General features: G+C 41.7%; 2 protein-coding genes across 2 annotated transcripts in view; one reads left to right on the top strand and one right to left on the bottom strand.

Moving 5' to 3' along the window:
• Positions 1–2,830: 2,830 nt before the first annotated feature.
• Positions 2,831–15,621, top strand: PRDX6 (peroxiredoxin 6). Its single transcript, XM_045547342.1, has 5 exons — positions 2,831–3,058; positions 7,811–7,967; positions 11,622–11,768; positions 12,886–13,032; positions 14,561–15,621. The coding sequence occupies exons 1-5, from the start codon at positions 2,964–2,966 to the stop codon at positions 14,687–14,689; spliced, it is 675 nt and encodes a 224-aa protein (XP_045403298.1). The 5' UTR covers positions 2,831–2,963; the 3' UTR covers positions 14,690–15,621.
• A 3,278-nt stretch (positions 15,622–18,899) lies between these two features.
• The window catches only part of SLC9C2 (solute carrier family 9 member C2 (putative)), an 84,917-nt gene continuing 78,055 nt past the window's right edge, over positions 18,900–25,761 (bottom strand). Inside the window, exons 23-26 of the mRNA XM_045547341.1 lie at positions 24,876–25,007; positions 22,476–22,661; positions 20,840–20,924; positions 18,900–18,964 (exon numbers count right to left, since the gene is read on the bottom strand). Of these exons, the coding sequence (XP_045403297.1) occupies positions 18,900–18,964; positions 20,840–20,924; positions 22,476–22,661; positions 24,876–25,007 (468 nt within the window). The remainder of the gene's footprint in view (positions 18,965–20,839; positions 20,925–22,475; positions 22,662–24,875; positions 25,008–25,761) is intronic.

Genomic DNA, 25,761 nt, shown 5'->3' with positions numbered 1-25,761 from the left:
GCTATGTGGTATAACCTATTGCTTCTAGGCTACAAACCTACCTGTCTACTACATTACTATACTCAATATTGTAGGCAACTGTAACAAAATGGTATTTGTGTGTTTAAACATAGAAAAGACACAGTAAAAACACCATATAAAAGATAAAAAATGGTACACCTCTATAGGTTCCTTGCCATAAATGGAGCTTGCAGGATTGGAAGTTGCTATGGGTAAGTCAGTGAGTAGTGAGTGAATGTGAAAGCCTAGGACATTATAGTACACTTAGGCTATACTAAATTTATTTTTAAAGATTTCATTGTTCAATAATAAATTAACCTTAGCTTACTATAACTTTTTTACTTTATAAACTTTTAAAGTTTTTTAACTTTTTGACTCTTGTAGTAACACAGCTTAAAACACAAAGACATTGTACAGCTATACAAAAATACTGTATTTTCTTTCTTTGTATCCTTATTCTATAAGCTTTTTTCTATTTTTAAATTTTTTTTTTTTTACTTTTTAAACTTTTTTGTTAAAAACTAAGATACAAACACACACACTAGCCTAGACCTACACAGTGTCAGGATCATCTATATGTCATGAGGCAACAGGAATTTTTCAACTCCATTATAATTTTATGGGACCATTGTAGAATATGCAGTCAGACTTGACATAAATGTCATTATGTATCACATGACTGTATGACGAGGGACATACTGCTCTTTTACTCCCAGCTGTCTGCAAACAAGAAACTTTGCTATTGTGGCTGCAGGAAGGTAGCCAAATGTTTCTCTAATATTTTATGCAACCTAGTCCTCATGCCCACTATGTCTAACAGGTCTCCAATATCAATAAAATATGGTCAAACCTTTAGGAGTTCAACATCTAGTAAGAGAGACAGGCATCATAATACACTGTAGTTCTTCCAAATGGCCATTGCCAATTCCTTCACCTTTTCTTTCAATCTGTTCCAAGCAGGAGAGACAATGTGAATCAGCCCAAAGTCACTGGCCTCTGCAAATCCCAGCAATCCCTTCCCTCCTGTCCCTCGGGAGGTAACTATAAGGACTTCAAGGTTCTCTCCAAACCCTACAGCTGTGCAAAAACAACTATATCTGGTATCAGAAATTTCACCAGTAATCTTACCACAAGTCCTTGTTCAGTGAAGAACTGGGTAAGTATGACTAACATGCACACACACACAACACATCACTATGATGAAAACTCAAATCACAGCATGTGAGTCACTACTCAACACTGCCATGCACCTTCCATAAGCCTGCCAACCCCATCCAGAGGATTTTCCCCAGAGCTGAACTCAAACCATTTGCACTTTCCCCCAGCAACCTTTACCCTAGAGTTTACCATAATTACATGTAAATCTGCCTTTCTGGTAAGAGGAGGGACTGTATCTCTCCATTGTATGACCAGGCCTGGGTAGTAGGCAAAGTACACGTTATTGCATGAGCCATTACCATCATCCAAATAGTAGCTACCATTTCCAGAGCACCTATCATGTGCTCAATAGCTTATCTACATTACCCTGGAGGCTTTCCCAGACCAGACCACCCAATCCAAAAGATCGCTCCAGCTCCAGCCCTCTAGTACTGTGGTTCCTAACCCGTCAGCAGCCTATTAGGGACTGGGCCGCAGAGCTCCGATGCACCATCCCCTCCAATCCATGGAAAAATTGTCTTCCATGAAACCATGACACTTAGGAAAGCGGGGGGGGGGGGGGGGGGGGGGGGGGGGGGGGGGCACCGCACAGCAGGAGGTGAGCGGCCGGCGAGAAAGCGAAGCTTCATCTTCTGTATTTACACCCGGTCCCCCTCCCCATCGCTCACACCCACCAGTCTGCAAGAAAATTATCTTCCATGAAACCGGTCCCTGGTGCCAAAAAGGCTGGGGACCGCTACTCTAGCACATAAACTTATTTTAGTTCTCTGAATATGACTTAATGCTCTTTAATATATTCTTGTTTAATTATGTGCTTGCTGCCATTTGTCGTTTCTCACTACAAGGAAAGCTCCAAGAAAACAGACATCTTATCTCGTGCTTGGCACTTAGAAAGGAAAGACATGAATGTAAACCTCCCACCTCCCTGGGTGACAGAGTTGACTTGCACACACAGAAGGTCCAAATAAGTATGTTCTAAAATTTACATTTAGAATTCAGGATAACTGTGTTGACTATTTTATGGTTCATAAAAAACGGGGGGTAGGGAGCAGAATAAAAATTAAAGTTTGGTTATATTACCCTAGCACTGACATTGGTACGGGAATTTTTGCTGCAATAAGAAAGCCACTTCCTCTGACATAAGTTCACCCACGCTACTGGGTCTTGCCACATCCTCATCATGGCTAGACTGGCTAGAGCGGCCGGGTCTTCAGACGCTCACACTAAAAGAGGGGTGGCCGTCGAGAGGTCGCCCTCAGCCGGGAGCTGGCCGAGAGGAAGAGCTACTGCATGAACCGTTAGCACGTTCCCGAGGGTCTGCGCGGACTCGTGCGGCGCGCGTCGCAGCCTGGAGGGCCTGGCGACTCCCCACTTTGAGGCTCTCCTTAACAGTCTTCCGCTTCCTCTCACCCCTAAAGCCTACACGCCCTGCAAGATCGACCTTGCGCACCCCCAAGCCTCCAGGGGGCGACGTATCGAGCCCCGCGTCCCGTGCGGAGAGACCGGCGTTAGGGCCCGAGAATCCCACCAGGTCCGAGGCCCGGCGGCGCCCTGGGCAGCGGCCGCGATCGTCCAGCTCGCGCCCCGCCCCGGGCTCTGCCCCGCTCCCTGCACCCCCGCCCCTCGCTCCCGCCAGCGCCGCCCGCGACCCCGCCTCCCGGGCCCCGCCCCCTCGGCCCGGGCCCCGCCCCCGCCCCCTCGCCTCCACTTATTCCTGCGCGCGGGAGCGGCACTTCTATCGCCAGAACGCGGCTGGTTGCTGTCGCAACTGCGCCTCCTCATCCTCACGCGTCACCGCTGCCGCCATGCCCGGAGGTCTGCTTCTCGGGGACAAGGCTCCCAACTTCGAGGCCGATACCACCATAGGCCGCATTCGCTTCCACGACTATCTGGGAGACTCGTAAGTGCCCACCGCGTAGCCCTGCCCTAGCCTCGGTTACGCCCGGACTCGGAGGTGCCTTCCCCATTTCTTCTCCTTTCCGTCCTCCCCACCGCGCAGCCCCCTGAGTGCCGCCTGCCTCCTCCGGCACCAGTTCCCGCTCGTGCCTCTCGCCTTGTGGCTCCAGCCCCGCGTCTACGGAGCGCCGCTGGGGGCCGGCAGCTCTTCGGCCCGCCCTGCGCGGGTCACTCGATCCCTTCTCGTCTCTCTGCCCATGGCGTGGCCGTGCTGGCTTGGGGAGTGCGGGGGACAACATTGGGTTCCGCGGGCCCTGGGAACTCAAGGCCTGTGCGGAGGAGGGTTTTTTGTCTATTTAACTTGCCTTACTAAACTGTGCAAGTAGCGTGGTCAGGCCGAGGGGGCACGGGCAGGGTGGCATTTGCGGTCACTTTCCAGGACTCGTGCCAGAGGTCGCACCACCCTCCCTCCCTCCGTTCTGGAGTTTGCTCCCTAGGGAAGAGGAGTGACTAAGGCCGAAGTCAGGACACTGCTGCCGGCCACAGGTGAGAGGAGGCCCAGAGTGTTATCTGAGGGGGCTGCTAGCTGCAGTGGTATTTGCAGGATTCTGGGTACAAAATGTAAAATTTAAAACCACCAGCTGCCAAGTAAGTAGCCAAAAGACTTTTTGTCTAGAGCTTCCTCCAAGATAGGATGTGATAACGGCTTTGGGAGAAACCAGGAACACTGTGTGTAGGTGCGTCCTTCATTCCAGAACTTGTAACACTTTGAGGAAGGGCTTTCTGAGGTTGTTCAGCTGCAGTGATCTATTCTTGCCAGTGTTGGTCTCGTTCCAGCCTCCAGGATGTGCACTTACCCACTCTGAGACCCTTTTGTTTTCCAGTGGTGTGTCCCTCACTATCCTCTCCCCTTTTTGCCTTGCTGCGGACACGTGGCCTTGCTGGTGATAGCCAAATTGATAACCCATGATTTGGCCTCACAGTCACGCTGCTACAACTAGGAGTAAATTGATGCTCTTTTTTTTTTTTTTTTTTTTTACAACTCCTGAATCAGCAAACTGTTAAGTTACTTAGTTTTCCTTAGAAACATTCCAGGCATGTCAAGTTATATTGTGGTTCTGGAGTTCCAGTGGCCCCACTACACTGTTGTGCACCAAGGCTTGACAATTCCTGACACCTCCTCCCAGGTTTGTATACAATATACAGGGGTGTGTATATATAGGCAGAGAGAGAGAAGCTTATGAAATTAATGAATGATTGGACAGGGCTATGCAGAGAACCTAGGAGAGATTCTTAGATATCAAGCCTGTTCCCTTACAACCCCTTAAGGCCATTTTCCAGCCACTGATTAGGGAAAAATTAAGCTTTGTGAAAGAGAGGACTCTGTTAGCAAAAAGTAAGAAATGGAACATTCAGACTTTGAAAGCACAAAAAGACTTTAGGAGTACAGATTATGGCCAGCCTCATACTGAGAATCTAGGTATTAATATTTCTCTAAAACTACGTGGGATTTTCAGAGTGGATTACCTCCCATTTCTGTATACCTCACCCCTATGAAACATAAAATCTTATCAGAACTCTTAGCTTGGGTGGATTAAATACTGACATAAAGTATATTTACTGTAGCAACAATTATAAATGCTGTCAGTATTTAAGCTGTTAATACCATGCTTTTGTTGCTGTTGTTTATTGGCCTCTGGATCTATCTAGAGTTGATTAGAAGTGGTACATTCTCAGGGAGCCACAAGTAGAAAGATAAGAAAAATATCTGCATTTATAAAACAAGTCTGCCTAGGGTTAGGTATCCTATTCCTTGCCCTACTTGGAAAAGAAATTTGAGCACTTTATATCATTATAATACGTGGATTTTTGCCTAATTTTTCCAAATTCCATATGATCTGAAGTCAGACTGTCAATTTTTTTTTCGAACAGAGCCCAAGAGTTTACACTTTATTATTATTTTTTTTAATTCAGGGTATTATGGGGGTACAAACATTTTGGTTACATGTAATGCGTTTGCCTCACCCAAGCAAGGCTACAAGTGTGCCTTTCCCCCATACAGTGCGCTCCGCATCCATTAGTTGTGGGTTTACTGCCACCTGACAGCCACCCAATGAGTATTACTACCATGCGAGCACCCTAGTGTTGATCAGTTAGTACCAATTTGATGGCGAGTACACGTGGTGCATGTTTTTCCATCCTTGTGATACCTTACGTCAAAGGATGGGCTCAAGCTCTATCCAGGATAATATAAGAGGTGCTAGTTCACCATTGTTTTTTGTAGTTGAGTAGTATTCATGGTATACATATGCCACATTTTATTAATCCACTGATTTATTGATGGGCACTTGGGTTGTTTCCACATCTTTGCAATTGTGAATTGTGCTGCTATAAACATTCCAGTGCATATGTCTTTATTGTCATCTAATCTTTGGCAAAGCAGACAAAAATATACATTGGGGAAAAGAATCTCTATTCAATAAGTGGTGCTGGGAAAACTGGATATCCACATGCAGAAGATTGAAACTGCATCCCCACCTCTCACAAGAATCAGCTCACGGTGGATAGCAGACTTAGGTTTACTAAGGCATGAAATTTGGGAATACTCTTTTAGACATCAGCCTAGGCAAAGAATTTATGAAGAAGACTCCAAAGGCAATCACAGTAGCAACAAAAATAAACAAATGGGACCTGATCAAATTAAAAAGCTTCTGCACAGCCAAGGAAACTATCATTAGAGCCAATAGACAATCTACAGAATGGGAGAAAATATTTGCTTTCTACACATCTGATAAAGGACTGATAACAAGAATCTATATAGAACTTAAAAAAATCAATAAGAAAAAATGAAACAGCCCCATCAATAGATGGGCAATTTTTGATCCAGGTATTTTCTGGAGAAAAAAACAAAATAATTTTAAACATTACAGTCATCTACCCTACCCCTGACAATTAGAAACAACTAACAGGGTTTGGGTGCTGCTTTTGGTGGCTTTGTTGAGCCTTATCACTGTTCTGTGTGTGGCAGAAGCAGCTTTTTTATAGTACATTGTCACTAAATGAAACGTGTTTTTCAGCGGTTTTCTGGGGCTTAGTAAGTGTGGACCATTCTCTTAATGGAGGAAACCTTTTGTCTTTTGAAAATGAGAAAGGCAGGAAATGGGAGAAAGAATTGAATTACTCTGATCAACAGCAGTAGGAAGACTTAGAGGGGAAGAAAGGCCAAGGTAAGACATTCTTGGAGTTTATCCTATTTCTAGCCATTAGTTTGGCTTCTGAGAGAGGGAAGGGTATGAAGTGGCTTAAAACCAGTTCCTTAGCATGATTCAGCAAAACAGTCTCTATTGACTCACAATGGAAAAAGAACTAACTTTTCTAATTCAGTACCCCTTTAACAATACAAGAAGAAATGCCCTGTTCCATTTCTTCTCAACTTCTGAAGACCTTCCCCTGAGTCTCATCTGACCATTAAATAGGTCTTTTTCCATAGAATAGAAGGCCTAGATTTTTACTCATATTACTTATTTGAAAAGGTATACTGTATGTCCCTCTTATTGCCCTTGACAAGAAGGTAAACATATTGCACACCTCCACAATCTTAAAAACTTATGTGTTTCTTCCCGGTCTTGCCATAGGGCCCTCCATCCTTTTTGGAAGAAGATCTTTTTCTTTCCTGAAACCTTGGGAGCTGAGTGGCAAATGTGGGTGGGAAGGAAGTGCCCTTGTCTTTGCTTTGCTCTTTGTGCTCAGGGAAACTTGCCAAACTTTGGAAAGGTCACCTTAGTATCTGGGCTAGATTTAGTTATCTACTAGTTTTGGATGGTTTAAGTCGATGGAAATGTGGAGAACCGAGTGTTAGATTTTCCTTTTCAGTTGAAAGAGTACTTTCTGTCACCAAGGAGAAGGAAATGGCACCCCAAATTTCTTGATGACTCAGCTTGAAACGTGCTCAAAATCTATACAAGTTTAACCTTAGACAGTGATGATTTAGATATTAGTATTTTCCTAAGAATCTGTAGTTGTAGAAATCTACATTGTAGGTTGTCAGTTTTCTACCTCCTTAGTCTGAAGCATGAAGGAAAAGAAACTGCAAATGAAGAGAGATAGGTTAAACTGTTAAGATGCTATTGTTTTGTCAGGGTGCAAGTGTCAGGTGTCTTGTTTGGCAGGTTAGATCAGTAAAGTAGTTTTATAAAAGATTTTATGTCCACTTGCTTCAAAGAAGCCAAGTGTCAACTGTGATTTTACATATAAATAGAGGATAAAAACCTGTTTATTTAGGATTACATAATCTGTTTATTATTGCAACCAGACATTTGTTTGGATTCAGGGCATATTGGGACATCCATTATTGGAGCTGAATGTCAGGGTCTATGCTAGAAAAAAATGTGGAAAAGAATAAGAAGAAATAAAAAGTTATTTCAGCTTGGCTTAAGTAGCACAGATTTAATTAGCTAAAAAGGAGTCAGGGTGGCTCCATAGTTATTAAAGGAGGCAACACCCTAAAATTAGACTTTTTGAATATTTACCATCTTGAATTTCCCATTTTTGATTGAATTGTACTATAAGCCTAGGCTTTTCTGGAAGTAAAATCATTGAAAAGCATTCCTCAACAGAAAAGGTTAAGAGTAAATGTCATCATAAGCTTTCATTTAAAAAAGCAAACCTGGTTTTGGTCCAGAAATTGTGGCTTTTCATTCTACATGACATTGATAATGACTTTATTCATTTGTGACCTCCTTTTTCCTTCTTCCAGATGGGGCATTCTCTTTTCCCACCCTCGGGACTTTACCCCTGTGTGCACCACGGAGCTTGGCAGAGCTGCGAAGCTGGCACCAGAATTTGCCAAGAGGAATGTTAAGTTGATTGCCCTTTCAATAGACAGCGTTGAGGACCATCTTGCCTGGAGCAAGGTATAGTAGTACCAGTGGGCATGTGTTTGGAGCTTGAGGTTATAGATCAAGTTAAAAATGACAGAGAACAGCTTGGTTTTGAGATGAAAGTACAAGTAAGCCTCAGGTTCAGAGTTCACTGATTATTTGAAAATTTGACTTGGACTACACAGTGAAAGTGGTCAATTCCCAGTCCTCATCTTGACCTACCAGCAACATTCAACCCAACTCATCACTCTCTCTCCTGAAACATTTTCCTTTCTTGGCTTCCAGGACACCACATTCTAGCTGTTTCTGCTCAGGCTTAGACTGATTATTCATCATCTCCCAACTCCTAATTTATGCTAAAGTTGCCCCGAATTCATTTCTTAGACCTCTTCTCTTTTCTGTCTACAGCCTTTCCCTGAGTGAATTCATCCACTCATGTCTTTAAATGCCATCGATATACCATGATTCCTCAAATTTCCATCTCTAGGCTAGACCCTCCTGACTTCCAGGTTGTTCTAATCACTGCCTACTTGGCTTCTCCCCTAGAAGAGCCAGTCATCTCAAACCTAGCATGTCTGAAACTGGGCCCCATTCTTAAAGCCGGGGTTTAACGCATCTCAGCTAATGGCATCTACATTTTTGTAGTTGCTCAGCCCTGGCCCAAAATCTAGGAGCCATTCTTAATTCCTCTTGTTTTTTCACATCACATGTCTGATTTATCCTCAAACTTGTCAGCTCTACCTTCAAAATTTATCCAGAATCGTACTTGGAAAAAGCACTCCCCAGGTATTTCTCTGGCTTTTCCTCACCTTTCCTGGGTCAGAAGTCAAATGACACCTCATTAAAGCTCTTCTTGTCCTCTTTATCTAAAATTATAACTCCTTTCCACACTCACTGTCCCCCTCAGCTCAGCACTTGTCACCATCTAAAATACTCTGCATATTGCTTATTTTGTTTGTTTCTCTCCAGTAGAGTGTAGGCTCAGCAGGGGCAGAGAATCCTGTTTGTGTGCTTCTAGAACAATACTCAGTACATCGTAGGGGGCCAGTCAATATTTGTTGCATGAATAAATTGAAGGAATTGTCTATTTTTAGCAAAAGGGTTTACTTGGACAATAAATTTGTTAGTTTAAACTAACCTTGAAAACATTTTATAGCGTGCTACTAAGTAATAATGATAACTGCCTTCTAAGGGACACTTACTATGTACTAGGCACTATGTGAAGCCCATGTGACTGAATAAAAGATGTACTGTTTTGTGAGATGGTGACCCAGGGCTGCATCCCATGGCCATTTATTAATGATGCCAGTTAGTCCTAAGTGTCTGAGACTAAAAGAGTCACGTGTAGGAGAAAAAGAAAGGGCAATTATCTTTCTTGAGGTGGGTTTTTTTTTTCATTGCTTACACTTATCAGTGAATGGTAACTGACATTTCTACAACATTCGCCTAGGCAGTTTCTCATTAGATTTTAACAGAGCCCTGTAAGGTAGGTATATGGTTTTTGCTCTCATTTTTCATTTTCTCATTTTTGTATATAAGAACAGTTTTTTCACTCAGAAAGTTGGAGGGACTTGCTCAAATTTGCCCAGCTAGAAAATGGTGGCAATGTGATTTGAACCTGAAACCAATGTTCTTTTTGGCACTATCTAGATAACAGTAGGATTTAACCTGATTTAAGGTAAAGCCAAAGCATGTGATTCTTTGGTGTTCATGGGTATAATGTAATGCCTGTCATGCAAGAGGCAGGGTAGAGAATTACTACATAGCAATAATTGAAACAACAAATTGCTGAAGGAAGAGTTTATAGCCCATTATATAATGTCTTTTAAGGTATAGAAGCATACCCAGGTTCATTTTACCTGGTGAGCTTCTGCCTTAGAGGTTTTCAGAGCTTTGATCTCATTAAATATTTCCCAACTATCAGAAGCAGCACCCAAACTATATTCAACTGGTTATTCCGGAAACCTCAAGTACAAAATCATCTTGATTATTATTTAGTTGTGATCACTTGATAGGCAGCCAGTGACAACAGGAGGAAAGTGAAGATAATAAAATTAGGGAACATGTTAGAATTTGTTTTACCCATTTCAAAGCTTGTTAATGCCACATTAACAAATTTACCCTGTCACATCTCTGTTGAGAAATCCACAAAGTTTTTGTACTGAAAAGCCCCAGTTTTACTTTCAAGGCTCCACATAATAAATAGACTGACCTTGTTCCAACTTTATTTTTTTTATTTATTGTTTTAGAGACATGGTTTTGCTGTGTCACCTCAGCTGGAGTGCAGTGGTGCCATTATAGCTCACTGCAGCCTCAAACTCCTGGACTCAAGTGATCCTCCCACCTCAGCCTCCTGAGTAGCTGGGACTATAGCTGTACACCACCGCAGCCGGCTAATTTTTTAAAAAAATTTTTTTGTAGAGACAAGGTCTTGCTATGTCACTTAGGCTGGTCTTAAACTCCTGGCCTTAAGTGATCCTCACACCTCAGCCTCCCAAAACACCAGGATGACACACATGAGCCACCACAGCCAGCCTGTTATTTCAACTTTAAATCTTCTTTTCCATTATTTCCTAAACTCTGCCCAGCTAAGTTCCTCACTCCTATCAATAATTCATGCACAGGCTTGCTACAGGTCTCATTAATGATGCTTCTCCTCCCTAGAATGCCTTCCTTTTCCCTGGAAAAATCTTATCCATCCTTCAATGGCCCAGGTAGAAGTCCTACCTCTTTCTTGAAGCAATGGGGATGTTCGTATACTTCATTTGCAATCTGCCACTGAAACATTACAGTCTTGTTTTTGTTGCCATTTCATATGGGAATCCTGTAACCAAGTTAGAAGTTCCTTTAAGGGCAGGAGCCATGGCTTACTCATTTGTGATCCACATTCTTAGTCCACATTAAGTGCTAAATCAATGCTTGATGAAATAATGAAACAGTTTTTTCCCCAAAAGCTTTCAGAGACAGGAATAGAAGAAATGAACGAATGAATAAAATTTTACTAGTGGAGGAGGGCACTACACCATTTTCCTTTAGTTAAGACTTGAAATGCTTTGTTTTCTATTTGAATTTCACCCTGGTGTAAGTTTACTTCTGCCTTTTTACCCATTTACCTTAGACTTGTCCTTGAAGTGTATTTTTAATTCTCCATTCTTGTGTATTTGCTTTAAGTTTTGTGACTTTTTTTTTTCCATTTCTCAGGCTCTGTCTTATAACTTAATGTGTAAGTCAGGGTGCTTTTAAGGCAGAGACCAGATCTATAGAATGTTCTTTGCTCATATCATTATTTCTAAATGTGATAGACTTAATGAACCCACTGTTCCTGATGGTTTTTACAGTATTTGAATACCCAGAGGTACCTTGTATTAGGATCTAACTATATTCTTCAACTTTTAAAGGGTTTACTGCTAAACCCTTTAAAGCAGTAAAAACATGCTAAATTTAAGAGAATTGGGCATGAAAAGGGCTTTTGTCTATGGTTATAAACTAAATACTGCACCCTACCACTATTCCTGTTAATAATTATGATGAGGGGTGTTCATTTATTCGTTGTCTTATTAAAATTGCTTAGAGAAAATTATTACAATTATAGTCTTCTTCCCTATCTTGCAAGGTGATGGCTAACTGATGACACTCAGAGGATGTGTTGGGTTTAGATTTCTCTTTCCTCTTTCACCTGCATTTCAGGATATCAACGCTTACAATGGTGATGAACCCACAGAAAAGTTACCTTTTCCCATCATCGACGATAAGGATCGGGACCTTGCTATCCTGTTGGGCATGCTGGACCCTGCAGAGAAGGATGAAAAGGGCATGCCTGTGACAGCTCGTGTGGTAAGTTGTAGAAATCCACTTTTCCACTTTGTAGTCAGCATGACTGATCAGGCTGTATGTCCAAATGCTTGGACCAGCTAGAGGAAATAGGAGAATATCTGCAATTATGAAGTAACTGTATATTGATGACAACATCATTGGTTATCTGTAATACTGATTGATACAAAGTGTCTGAAATTTCCAGCTAAATTTTTAAACTGCTTAATTCATAGTTCTTGGAAATCTACAAAATAATAAGCAGTTGATCCTAAGATGTCATCTAGAATTGAGAAACCTTTTCTATAGGCTGTCTCCTGAGAGCCCTCCCTCTCTTTATAGTGATGGGCCATATCCTTCTCCTTCAGTCAGCTCTGTTTTTAAGAACTTATTTGTTTTGTTCTCCACCGACTAGAGAATGATCCCAGTCCCTCATCTGCATAAATATACAACTCTTCAAGGACCAATATCAACTTCCATTAGTATTTTTTTTTTTTTTCCTGAGACAGAATCTCACTCTTGTCCGGGCTAGAGTGCCGTGGCGTCAGCCTAGCTCACAGCAACCTCAAACTCCTGGGCTCAAGCGATCCTCCTGCCTCAGCCTCCCGAGTAGCTGGGACTACAGGCATGCGCCACCATGCCCAGCTAATTTTTTCTATATATATGTTTTTAGCTGTCCATATAATTTCTTTCTCTTTTTAGGAGAGATGGGGTCTCGCTCTTGCTCAGGGTGGTCTCGAACTCCTGAGCTCAAATGATCCTCCCACCTAGGCCTCCCAGAGTGCTAGGATTACAGGCGTGAGCCACGACACCCAGTCCATTAGTATTATTTTTATGCTAATCACCCCCAGTTGACATAGTAACTTCCTGGGACCTTTCCTGTATTAAATTTGCATATCAGTTTTTCTTACTGGGACAGCCAGAACCAAATATGATTCCCTTTTAATTTTAGAAAAATAACATGGAGAAGTAAATGATTTATATTCTAGCCACCCAGTTTGGTGTATCCTTCTAGATGCTTTGTTTTTGTTTAGTTTTTACACTCTTGAACATTTGTAATGATTGCAGAACTTTCTAAGTGGCTTTAATACCAAAAGCACTCAAAGAACTCTTCCTACGTATGCCTTTTTGTGCTTTGCAGGTGTTTATTTTTGGTCCTGATAAGACACTGAAGCTGTCTATCCTCTACCCAGCTACCACTGGCAGGAACTTTGATGAGATTCTCAGAGTAGTTATCTCTCTCCAGCTGACAGCGGAAAAGCGCGTTGCCACACCAGTTGATTGGAAGGTAAAGATGTTAAAAAAGCAGATATTCAACTTGCCTGGAAGGCCTGAAGGGCCAGTCTCTAAATAGCTACCTCCAGAGTCTGTGTTACCTAGGGCTCTGTTTCTGGCAAACTGGGAGGATTTTTCCTCATGGCTAAGTTTAAGATGTGTTGAGAGCCCTTTTCAAGGTCTTTAACACCTTTTATATAAGACGCAAACCCCCTATATTGCTTTCTAACTTTCAGAAAATTTGGATAAATTAATTGGTCAGAATGATTCCTTTTTCTAATATAGGTTTAAAAAAAAAACTTTTATCTAACCCTTCCCTAATGGTAAAATATTTATCACAAAACCTTGACTGACCATTTTTCTTAAATCACAGCTATAAAACTATTGGTGTGTTAATGTCATGAAGCATTTCATTTCTCTTATGCTTCAGTCTTTTAAACCTATGTAAAATTCTTTGAAACTTGTTCATAAACTTCTAATCTCCAGGATTTCTGCAAGTATGTAGGACATGGATAATATCACAAGAGTATATTAACATTGCTACATTTTTTTAAATATGCTAACCTGAATACCAGCTTTTGTTGTTTTGTTTTGTGGTTTTTTCTGTCGGACAAATCATTTAAATTCTGTATCCATTAATTGAACATACATTTACTGAGCCCAGGCAGTGGGCACCAGGCACGCGTAAACAATGTAAAGTCCCTGTCATCATAGAACTTCCAGTGGGGAGAGACAAACAGTAAACAAGTTTATGTAGTCTATTAAGTGGTAACAACAGGTGCTACAAAGAATAGTCAGGCAGAGGTGGGGAGAATGGAGCACAGGGGTGGGCGAGTTGGTTTCATATTTGATTGCCCAGGAATGCCTTCCTCTGACGGGACCTTTAGGAAGGACGTGAAGAAAGCATGTGACCAAGTCCTGCCTGTCTGTGAGGAAGGAGCACTGCAGGCAGAAGGAGCAGTTAGTGCAAGGAGCTTGATCTGCAAGTGAGTTTGGCATGTTGGATGAATAGAAGGAAAGCCAAAGCCAGATGCAGTGGCTCACAACTATAATCCTAGCACTTTGGGAGGCAGAGGCTGGAGGGTCACGTGAGGCCAGGAGTTTGAGACCAACCTGAGCAAAAGCAAGATGCTGTCTCTAAAAAAATAGAAAAATTAGCTGGGCGTGATGGTGCACACCTGTCAAAACAAAGAAAAAGCAAGTAAGCATGCGTGGAAAAGAGCCTCAGGAGGGAGGGGTGGGAGAGGGGGGTTCATCACACAGGGCCTGAGGCCACGATCCACACTGGGAGTTGAAAGGTAGAGTGTTTGGCAACCCATTGCTGGGTTTAAAGCAGGACTATTTCTTGTTAAGATGGTGAAATGCTTACCTCTCAAAAGTGTCAAAGATCAACTTGTGAAACCAAATTCTTAAGAGGGGAGAGAGTAAAGGATACTTGATTAGTCTTATTAGGACCTGTAGGTACTTTTCTGAAGTTAACTCTTGAAGCTTTAAGCTCCACTGTAAGATTGAATCTCACCACTTTCCATGTCTTTCAACAGGAAGGAGGTAGCGTGATGGTCCTTCCAACCATTCCTGAAGAGGAAGCCAAAAAACTTTTCCCTAAAGGAGTCTTCACCAAAGAACTCCCATCTGGCAAGAAATACCTCCGCTACACACCCCAGCCTTAAGTCTCTCCGAGAAGTTGGTGCCAGAGCTGCTCACAAAGAGCAGTGAGCCAGAGGATGTCAGCTGCCAATCATGTTTTCTTGCAGCAGTTCCCTAAAAACATCCTCATGTGATCGTAACCAAGGTCTTTAGGTTGCTATACTACTGGCTTATTAAATGAAAATGGCACTAAAAATTTCTTCGGGTTCTTTACTATCTACCAACACCAGCACTCTGTTCTGTTCATATATCAGCACTCTGCTGGCTGTCTCTGAAATATGTTCTACAGTTGAGACTCACATCATGTTGGATCTCCATGGGATTTGTGATCAATGACATCATGTTGGATCTCTAGGGGGTTTGTGATCAATGAGGTAGTATCGGTTGATGGTTGAGACAGCTTGCTTCACACCGTAGTAGAATGACTATCAATTCTTTCAGCTGTTCTAATCAAATCCTCTCTTCTGTTACCCATTTTGGAAGCAACAGAACTTGAGGTTCAACTTCCTCTGTAAATACCCACGTATATAACCCAGGAACTTAAAGTAACCCAGATGTTCTTTAACATTCATTGTTTTGATCACAGTGCTTTTCAATTCTGTACTTTTCTAGTAGATATCTGAAGTGGGAAGAGCAAAGGGTGGGACCTTTAAATATTTTGCTGTAAGAAAATTTGCAGTAAACTTCTATCAAAAGGGGCAGACTGCAGAAAAGGCTCCCCTTGCCTGCCAGGGAGGTGTCCCAGAAGTGTGAGCCATCTGACAAATGCACGTACCTTTCACAGTGTTTCCATGTGTCAGGCTGCTCCTGATGATGTGTACAGCAAAGGGCACACCTTGTGCAGAGAGAAGGTGGTCAAAAATGTTTTATTACAGAACTGTTCTTGCAGTCAGTTGCTATTTTCTGGATTTTGCTTTTTAGGGATCAACAAATAAAATCCTTTGTTAAAACTGGATCAGAGAATTGTGTTGTAACATTTTGAAGTACCAGTTTAGACTCATGTCCTGAGGAGCAGAAGCTTCCTTCTTGCTAGGATGGTCATGAGTACTTTTCTCTAAAGACAGATATTATAAGATTTCCTATAATGAAAATGGAAGAGCAGCTGAAGAACACGTGATTTCACCACCTATCTTGGCCCACTTTGCTCCTTTACATTATTATAAGCCTGACTCCTAGAATCCTTCCTAAAATGGTTTTGTGATCCCCAGTATAGAGAGCCCTCCTAACCTAATGCCTTAATGGGATTGCTACGCTCAAGAATATGAACCTTGAGGATAATGGTACATCTGTGCTTTTTACTACTGTGAACTGATGGTCTCTCAGACTCCTCTGTCTTCTGTCACTTCCCTGGCTATCAGTTCGCTCACCACTCTCTTTGATATTTGCCTTCTTTAGTCCTTGTCTCTCATGGAGAATCTGGCTTCAACTTTTTAATGGTGACAGTTCGAAGTTTAAATCTCCAACATTACTCAAACTTTGAGTCTTATGTTTGTAGACCAATGGAACATTTATTGTTGAATCTGCAAATTCATCGATTTTCTTCCCCAACCTCAATAAATCCATTGCCCCTGTCACCACTCATTCAGCCTTGGTATTTTGTTCGGCTGTGTCTATTCTAGCTGCATAGATGATGTCAGTATAAAACTATGGAAAGAGCTTAAGGAAAAGGGGTCACAACCTCAAATTGAATTCAGGTCTGTCACTAAGCAGCCATGAAGCTGTGAGAATCTTGTGAAAGTATTCTTTTCCAAATATAAAATATTACATAATGAATATGCACTTCCAGGATAGAAGTGATCCTAAGTACATTTTTAAATATATTCACATGTTGCTTAATGAAGAGGATATGATTTCCTTCTATTCTTACCTCTATTGTGGTTTTCCCTAAAGTATCATATATTCTTTCAAAGTCTTGTTGAGATGAAAAGGAATAATGGATTCCAAATAATAAACAGCCATAAAATTCAACTTTATTTGACTTTTAAAAATGAAATGAAAAATGACATCAAATAGTGCTATGCAGTATAAGAATGTTAATTTCTCCTAAACTTTGCTTTCAGTAACTAAGATTTGTGGAATATAGTTCCATTTTTCAATATTGACTACAATGGAGAGGGGAGAATAACTATACTCTAGAAAGTATCAGGGAGGCACTAATTATAGCAGTTTCACAAACAAAAATTATAGGCTTAATGCTTTAGACAGTAATATATTAGTTGTACAACACTTTTGATCATGTATTCTGTTATAATTTGCTCTCCCTGGAAAAGAGTTTCATTTGGTAGGCTATAAGTTTTAGGATATATTATCCTGAAAAATTTTTTAACATCTCAAGTATAATGCAACTACTTAAAATCAAACGTTTTTACAGCAGTCCATCAATTGCTTGCAAGATAAATGCAGCAGTAAACTTCTTTCAGCAGCTTCTAAGTAAACTCCTTGTCAGATAATCCTTCAGCATTTGAGCCAGGCTATTAGCTTGGTCTTTAACCTGACTCCACATCATATTTGCATCATAAATATTATTTTCTAAAATGGTATCCAGTTTCCAACTATAAAAGAAAGTCAAAAGTAAAATATTAGACTATGAACATTTCAAGGAAAAAGCTTCTTAGAACCAGAAAACTCATTAAAAAGTTTCCATTTTATTATCTGAAATATTCCTCCTAAAAGATCACTTATTAAGGGTTTTGAGTGACCCTAGAAGGGTTGCCTAAAGAACTATAATAAGTTGCTTTGTTTAAAGAAACTGCTGTCCTGCATGGTGGCTCATGCCTGTAATCCCAGCACTTTGGGAGGCCGAGGCAGGAGAATTGCTTGAGGCCAGGAGTTCAAGACCAGCCTGAGCAACATAGCAAGACCCCCCCCACCCCCATCTCTACAAAAACTACAAAAAAAATTAGCCAGGCATGGTGGTACGTGCCTGTAGTGCCAGCTACTCGAGAGGCTGAGGTGGGAGGGTAGACCTAAGCCCAGGAATTTGAGGCTGCAGTGAGTTACGACTCCAGCCTATAAGGCAGAGCTAAACCCTGTCTCTAAAAAACAAACAAAAAAGGAACTATTGACCATAAGCTTGGCCAGTGCAACTTTCCTTCCCCAGACAAATACACTGCAAACCATGATTATCATAAATGACAGTGACAGGATGAAAATTTCTGTTACAAGGGTCTTAGGGTGGCTGTCTGGTTGGGGATGAGGTGGGCCAAGAGACTTCTCTTAAAGCAGCATTTATATAGCATGTCATTTTTCCTTAACGGTCATGTTTACTTGGGGTGACTTGGCATCCAGCTGTTAGGAGACTGGAAGAAGGGAGAATGCCGAAGGTCTCCGAAGCCCGTCCTTAACATCATTACTGCTTCCTGGCACTATTTGCCTAGTACCCTGTTGCCCTGTCAGAGCTATTTGCTCCTTCACTCCACCCAGCAGGGGGCTCTGGCCCAAATGAGCTCTGTGAGGAGCCCTAACAGAGCCCCCCAGAGACACGAGCCCTGTAGGCTGCTCCCCCACCAGACTCCCCTCTACTCTGTCCTAGCCCCTTTCCCTCCTCAACTCCAGGCATGACTTCCAGCACTTCTCAAACTTCTCTAAATTAGTCTTGATCATTGAGGAAAGTAGGAAACAATTGGGGGGAGGGGGCAAAAATCTATGCAACTCTCCATAACAAAATATTTTGAAGCCTCTTATTTTATCTTACACTTTCATGTAAATCTGTCACCCTGTTTCATAATATGTTTATTTTAATATAAGATGTTTTAGATAACATGACAGTTAAAAGAGTTAAGTTTTCCCTTTATAAAATGCCCAAGTAAAATCAATACTCTGGGAAGATGCTGTGATCAGCGTGTGGCTCCAGGTACACCCAGCATCGCACCCACACCCGCCCGGGAACACCCACTCCCAAGGGAGCAGCACAGACAGACACCCGGCCGAGACATATGCGTGATGCCTGTCCCTCCCCAGCCCCAATCCTGCAGATCTCGACTCTGAACTAAATATCAGGAGAAGGGAGTGAGGAGGGAAGAAGATGGGTGGGGCAAAATTACATCTTTCAAAACTATTCTGTCATTTTAATTTTTAAGTAACATAGGTAAGCCTGATCCCAATTTGTCCAAATTAATGAGTTGTAGCTAGGAGTCTCTTCCCACCACCCACATTTTGCTACTTGGCCTCATAGTTTACTTCAGCTGTGTAGTTTAATATTCACAATAAGAAAAATCTGAAGTGCTGAGTTTACTATGTCATCTTTTCTCTTCCACTTATATTCTCTCTTGGTCGCTGAAGACTAGAGTCGACCGATGCTAACCAAATGCATGTATTCAACAGAAAAAGTGAATTAGGAATTAAGAGTAAAGGCCACAGGAGAATATTTTGAAATATCAGTTTGCTTTCTTCCTCCTTTCATATAGGCACTTTACTTTCTTCCCTCAGAGGTCTGCAATAAGCTCCCAAAAGTACAATACAAGGGCTGACAAACTCAGAGAACAGGCAGATCACGCAAACAGTTGAAGTGGGCTGGATGAAAACGAGGGCGTGGGACAGACCATGGCAAACTGGAGAGCAGAGTATCTGCTCCCTCTATAGAAGCCAGCTGACACTCAGCTCTGTCTAATTGTCACCACATACAGGAATGAGGGCTGAGTGTTGGTAGACCTCATTTTTTCATGAAAATCTCAAAATCTGCTTTTTTAAAATGTGAAACTTCTGTGTATTTCAAACTTGGCAACTAATTTAAAAATTTTAAAAGAAATGTGTGGAGGCCAAACCCAGTCTACTACCTAGATCAAGGCCATGGTTGTACCATCTGTGACCTGTGTTTCAAACCCACTGGGGAATACAGAGTGAAGTGTTTCCTTCAGTCTAAAAATGATTCCAGAGGTCCCAAGGAAGGAGAAAGACCTATAAACCCAAGAACAGTAGGGACCTGTGCCCTGCTCCTAGCAGTGCTTACGATCTCTGACTCAGTAGCCCTCGGGGTGCCCCACATGAGAAGACAGCAGGCCCTGAGCTCCCAGCCTTGCCGTAGACTCCTGTGCCCCAAGAGTGGTTTGGAAGCAGCAGAGTGGCAGACCTAAGGAGACTTTGTGAGCTGGGGAGATGGTCATCTCAGTGCTAGCCAACTTGGACAGGTGACCTAGTAGCAGAGGAGGCTCCATAACTCATGGTGCCACATATGATCCCAGAACAGGGGATGGAAAGGAGACATAAGAATGTCTGAGATTCAAATTGCTGCTAAAGGAAAAGCATAATTACTTATTTAATGTCTATTTCTCCTCCCCAGGAGGACGGAAACCTCGTCTGGCTTATTCACCAGCTAGCACTTGGCACAGTGCCCAGCACACAGTGGAGCTGCATTTTATTAAAATTATACAAATGAGAAATAGTGAGATAGAAAATATTAATAAAATCTCACTTTTTGCACCAAATTTGAAATCATGTAAATCCTCCCCCCAAATTACCATTAAGAATTGCAAAATATCTAAGCTGGTGGATCATATGAATTGTAAACAACTGGGATGGTGCAGATTAGAATAACAAATCAAATGACTGTATATTCAGACTGGGGCAGCTGGGAGAATGTTGATATCAGGCTGACCATGAAATAAAAGATCTTGAGTGTGTTTTCTGTAGAGCAAGGCCTTCTTATCAAGTCTTCTTTGTATCATGCTTAGCACCGTGATGCATGCAACTGGGGGCTAATAAACATTTATCAGAGTGTACCTAAGGCAAGTCGTTTGACTCATAGCTGTGACCATGATTTGGAGCCTGGGTCAGGTTCCATATTCCCTTGGGTTGCAGGGAGCAAACCAGTTCCCCACACCTGGGCCCACTGTGAGAGTCTATCCCCTCCCACTTCCTGCACCACCCCCAACAGCACTGTGTGGCTGCAGCCTACCAGGGCAGGAACAGACTGCAACATAGCAGCTGCTCTCTCCCCTGTCACATGTATGGAGGGAGGCACATGGGAGAGGAAGGAGCCACCTGGATTTCAGTGTCTGGAAGTCTCTGATAAGTCTCCCAGCAGCAATGTGGCAGCCACGGTGGGCCCAAGGATGAGGACTAATGATAAGCCCACACAGCGCCCTTGCAAATCACTTTCTAAGAATTAAATGAATTTTTCATGTGTAGAAGTTCCTTCTTGATGGTTTTCCTATTATTAAAGGGCAATCCCTTACCCATGACGTTGGTGGCATTATTATTTTTGGAAGGCTCAGATGCTTGAATTATCAGCAGCTTGGTTAAATCAGAAGTTCCCTGAACCTAAAAGAAAAAAGTCAAAACTAGTCAAAAGAGCATTCTTTGATCTCTAACATAGCTGCTTCTCAACCTTTCCAAAGAATTTAAGAAATAAGCCAAAGCATAGAACTGAATCTTCAACCTCAGCTCTATCTTTTTTATTTCAAATCCTCTTTGATGTTGTTTCAAAAAGTCTTCGATCAGCATACTTGTTTTGATGTTGCATAGTTACAGACACCAGAGAGGAAATTTCTACACCTTACCTGTAACTAGACAGGAAATCCCAGTTTGGAAAGCAAGGAATCCCCAGCACACAATGAGTTGTTTTTATTCCCACATTGATGCCCAAAGACTCAAGGCCCAGCCTTCCCAGGAGGGCAGGACTGTCTTCCTTTCCTAGAGCTTTTGTCCCACATGCACAAAATCTGGCTCTCAGAAGGCCCAGGAGCAGACAAGTAGTAATTATAACTCTCATTTCTAGATGCTGCATATTATCTCATTTAATCCTCATAACAACCCCATGCAATGGCTGCTGTCATTACCCCATCTTACTGAGGAGGAAAGTGAGGGTCTGACATGTTGGGCAGCTTGCCTATGCTCATGCACCACATAGGAATGGGGATCTGGTTTTAAATCTAAGCGTGCCTGACTCCAAACCTGGTCTCCTAACAAACTGAACTGTGGGTGTTGCTCTGTTCCCCCCTTGCCTCTCCCCTCCACCCTTCACTTCAAACCTGAAGAGATTTTCATCTTCCATTAAAAATATGTAAATTACTCTCATCCTCTGAATTGTTGAAAGGGACAAAATAAGAATTTTATGAAACAGGCAAATTCACTTTTTAGGTTTACCAACTTTTCCAGGACATAAAGCTTCATTTAATGAATGCGCTTTCACAGTCTGAATGGCAGAAAGGGGAGAAACCTACTATCAGATTAGAGAAATGTCAGTTTTTCTCCTGGCCTCTTGATCCTGCCCATTCCTGGGTCCCACCCGCCTGTCACGCCTGTGGGCCAATAGCAGGTGGGTTGGCCCATTAGGGACCTTGCTCTTACCCTCCCCGAGCCCTGGTATGTCCTAGGTTCACACTTCCCCCTCCTTACAGAAGTGTGGAGTGATGAAGTCAGGGCCCAGGGCATACTATCAAACTGTACCCACAGCCCCTAACATGGCAAAAAAGTTATGTAGCCCCCACTCAAATCCCTTCCTATCAGCAAGCGCAGATACTTCCAGAGCCACCTAGAATACAGCATCATTGCCTTGGTGTGAACTAGGAAAAACGCATTGCAACCCGTCCTTCCTCTGGGAAGGCACAGCTCCACGCCAGAGCAAATGGCTTGGCAAGCAGCAAGCAGGCAGATTCCAGCCCCCTTGCCCCTTGGGCACACCCTTGGGCAGGGCACCTGTACTACAGTACACAGAATCCCTGAGTACATTTTTACTGTCTTATTAAAGGCAGCTAAGAACTGCGGGGTCTTTACAGGTTTAATTTCTTTTTAAGGTGGTCAGTTGAGTTTTAAAGTCACTTATATCGCACCCTGAAAAGCAAAGAACTCTTCAGAAATTATACTCCTTACCTGCTCGCAGGTTTTAGGTATAATGCAAGGTGCAAGATACGTTTCCTCCGTCTTAGTATCAATTACACTGCCATACACAATGATAACAAATTTCATGGTCATGTTATCAATAGTCATTTCATTATAGCTTGATAATGTCTCCACATATGCGTGGTTGAATAACACACACTTCTGAAACTTTAAGTCCTATAATAAAATTACATTTTTTCTATAAATCATACAGACTGACACATGATATCAAGAAGAACGCAGATTGACTGATCTATCTGAAATATTTGAAGATATCAGGAGGCACATGGACCCTGGTACCAACAGACAGAATTTATTTAGAGTTTAGAATGGCCTCTGTCATGTTTCTGAATTCAAAGCTTTTATGTTGTTATTGTGTCATGACCCTCATTCGTGAACTCTCAGTCAGCCACAGCAGGGTGGTCAGCTATGCCTCAGTAGATTTCTATTTGCACAAGAACCAGAGTCTTAAAGCTTCAGAGGTTTTATCCAGCAGTAAGCAAACATCCCACTTGACAAGTGCACAAACAATAACAAAAAGCCAACGCAAAACAAAGCAAGGCACCAAGTCTGAGCTACACTTCAAGGCTCAGAATCATGGACTGGAACTGGAAGGGAGTTGTTATGGATTGAATTGTGTTCCCCCTTCCCCAAATTCTTATGTTGTAGTCCTAACTCACACTACCTCAGACTGTGACCTCACATGGAAACAGGATCATTGCAGATGCAATTAGTTAAGATGAAGTTATACCAGAGTAGGGTGGGCCCCTATCTCAAAGGACTAGTGTCCTTATAAAAAGGAGAAATGTGGACACAGACTTGCACATAGGGTGAACACCATGTGAAGGTGAAGGCAGCCATTTTGCAAGCCAAGGAGGGCGGCCTGGACCCAATTCTCCCTCACAGCCGCTTGGTAGAAACTAACACTGCCAACATTGTGGTTTCAGATGTCTAGCCTCCAGAACTGTGAGACAATAAACTTCTGTTGTTTTAAGCTACCCAGTGTGTGGTACTTTGTTACAGCAGTGCTAGCACAGCAACAGAGGAGCTTAGAGGTCAGTCCAATGGTAGGAATTTCCTGGCCAGTGCCCTGACAGGGGCCGTCGGCTCAGTCTGAACATTTCCAGCCCCTAAAAGTGCACAACTACACAAGCCCGTTTTTGAATCTCAGTCACTGACAGGCAAATCAAACACCTACTTGCTGAGAGTGTACCAAACATAAGAAAATTAGCAACTGGAAAATCTAAAAATAAGCTATTTTAGTTTGGTTTTTAAGTGCATGTATGTTTTGAGTTCTGTGGTGTTAGAATGGGAAGAAATAACATAATCTTATCAGTGCCTGGGTGTTGTTCTAAAAAGTCTTAATTGGCTAGTTCTTTAATGGAAAAAGACTGGAGTGAAATAAACCAAAGTATTAAATAGAGATTCTCTGGGGAGTAAAATTGGGGGTAGAAGGTTATTATTCTTTTTTAATGTTTTATATCTGTATTTTCTCATTTACATAATGAATGTGTTGCTTGTGAATTAAAAAAAATCACAAAGGACATTCACCTTATTATTGAGTCAAATCTGACTCCATATAGTTTCAACCCGTTGGTCCTAATTCTCTCCTCTCTGTTTCATACAACCCTGAATTTGTCCTACTTCTCATGAAGAGGCAAGGTAAAAGGAAGAGTTTCAATCTTCTTACCCCTCCAATAAAATTTTTCTGAAAGTCATTATTGCCACATAGTAAAAAAAAAAAACCTGACTGGCTTGTATAACACACTCATTTTTGAATTTCAGCATTTATATCCAGCCTCTTATTTCAGTGAATATTGTTGAACTTCAGGTCTGTCACTTTCCCACTTCCTGACTCATAGTAGGGGTCTGAATAATTATTAATATTAAATAGGATACAAATGTGGGATTGTAAACTGTGCCAGTCCAGGGACAGAACTGAACCACTATTTTTTGGAAGGAAGGTTCATGGAAGAGACTCAGTCACCTCAGCAAAGATTTTGAAAAGGCCAGAAATTTATATTAAAGAAGGTAGAGTGGACTACAATACATACCACATTGAGTGGTCAGTAACATATTCGGATTAACACTATGCTTAGCTCTGGGAGAATTTATCTATTTAATACTTGCTGAATCTACTTTTTATTGTTTTAGGGGAGGATTGCAAATAGTCTGGGAAAATTAGCTGTGACAAGAAGATCAAAAATCTGTAGGAAGTCGGGAGAAGCGAGTGGTCAAATTCCAGTAATCTCCTTTTAGAAAATCAGACACAATCTTCCTTTCTATCCTTGTCTCAAAAACATGAAATGCATTTTGTAAAAAAAAATATATATATATATGTATACAGTAAATAAAAACTCAATTCATTCATATTTTAATTATATAACTTACCTCATCAATGAGACTTGATTCAAAATACTGATAGGCAGTACTGAGAGCAAGCTTTAGCCATATTTTATATTCCAGGGATGGCCAGAAGACATCAAAGCCTTCATATAAATCCTCCAGGGAGATAAAGCAGGCCTGAAACAAGACACCAGGCCACAGCAGCTCAATTTGGAACTAAATTATAAGACCATCGAAAAACAACATGCCTGCAGATCTAATCTTCATCTTACCTCTCAGAAAAACTGTCAATGCTAGCATAATTGTGATACTCTGCCATTTTAAAGCATCTGTATTGTGGAAAAGGTTGTTTGCTATGTATAAGATGGTCCAATTAAAGCTATAAACTTAATAATAGACCGGTTTCACTTAACAACAGGGATACAAAAAAAAAAAAAATAGACCAGGAAAATTTATATCAGTCGATGGGTACAATGAAGGATACGGCTCCTGAGCCTAGGTTTCAGGAACTGAGACACAGAAACTTGTCTATGCTTTTACAGTAGGTACAGTGGGCGTAGTATTTGTTTCCAGAGGCAAACTGTTTACCTGAATGAAAAAGAAGACTACTTGTTCAGAATTCAAGTTAAATGAACTTTAATTAATTCAATTCAGCCTTGTGACTAGATTCATGCCTTCTATACTCTTCTGGAAATGAAATGGTATGAAACTGCTAACATTCTCTTCTACTCCACGCATCCCTAAGACTCTGGATCCTGCTCTGTTGCATGGAATAGTCCCAAAAGATTGAGAATTCTTTGCAGCAGGAACTTTGGCTCATATCTATTTGAATTCCCCACACCTAGTGGAAAGTCAGGCCACTTATGTGCTGAATAAATAACTTCTTATTTAGCAAGGGAAAAAAATAGAAGAAAGGAACTTTAAAAACAAA

Source organism: Lemur catta, chromosome 3, assembly GCF_020740605.2.
Source record: "Lemur catta isolate mLemCat1 chromosome 3, mLemCat1.pri, whole genome shotgun sequence".
Classification (NCBI taxonomy): domain Eukaryota; kingdom Metazoa; phylum Chordata; class Mammalia; order Primates; family Lemuridae; genus Lemur; species Lemur catta.
The sequence above is the reverse complement of the archived record's forward strand: the minus strand, read 5'-3'. Positions and strand labels throughout refer to the sequence as shown.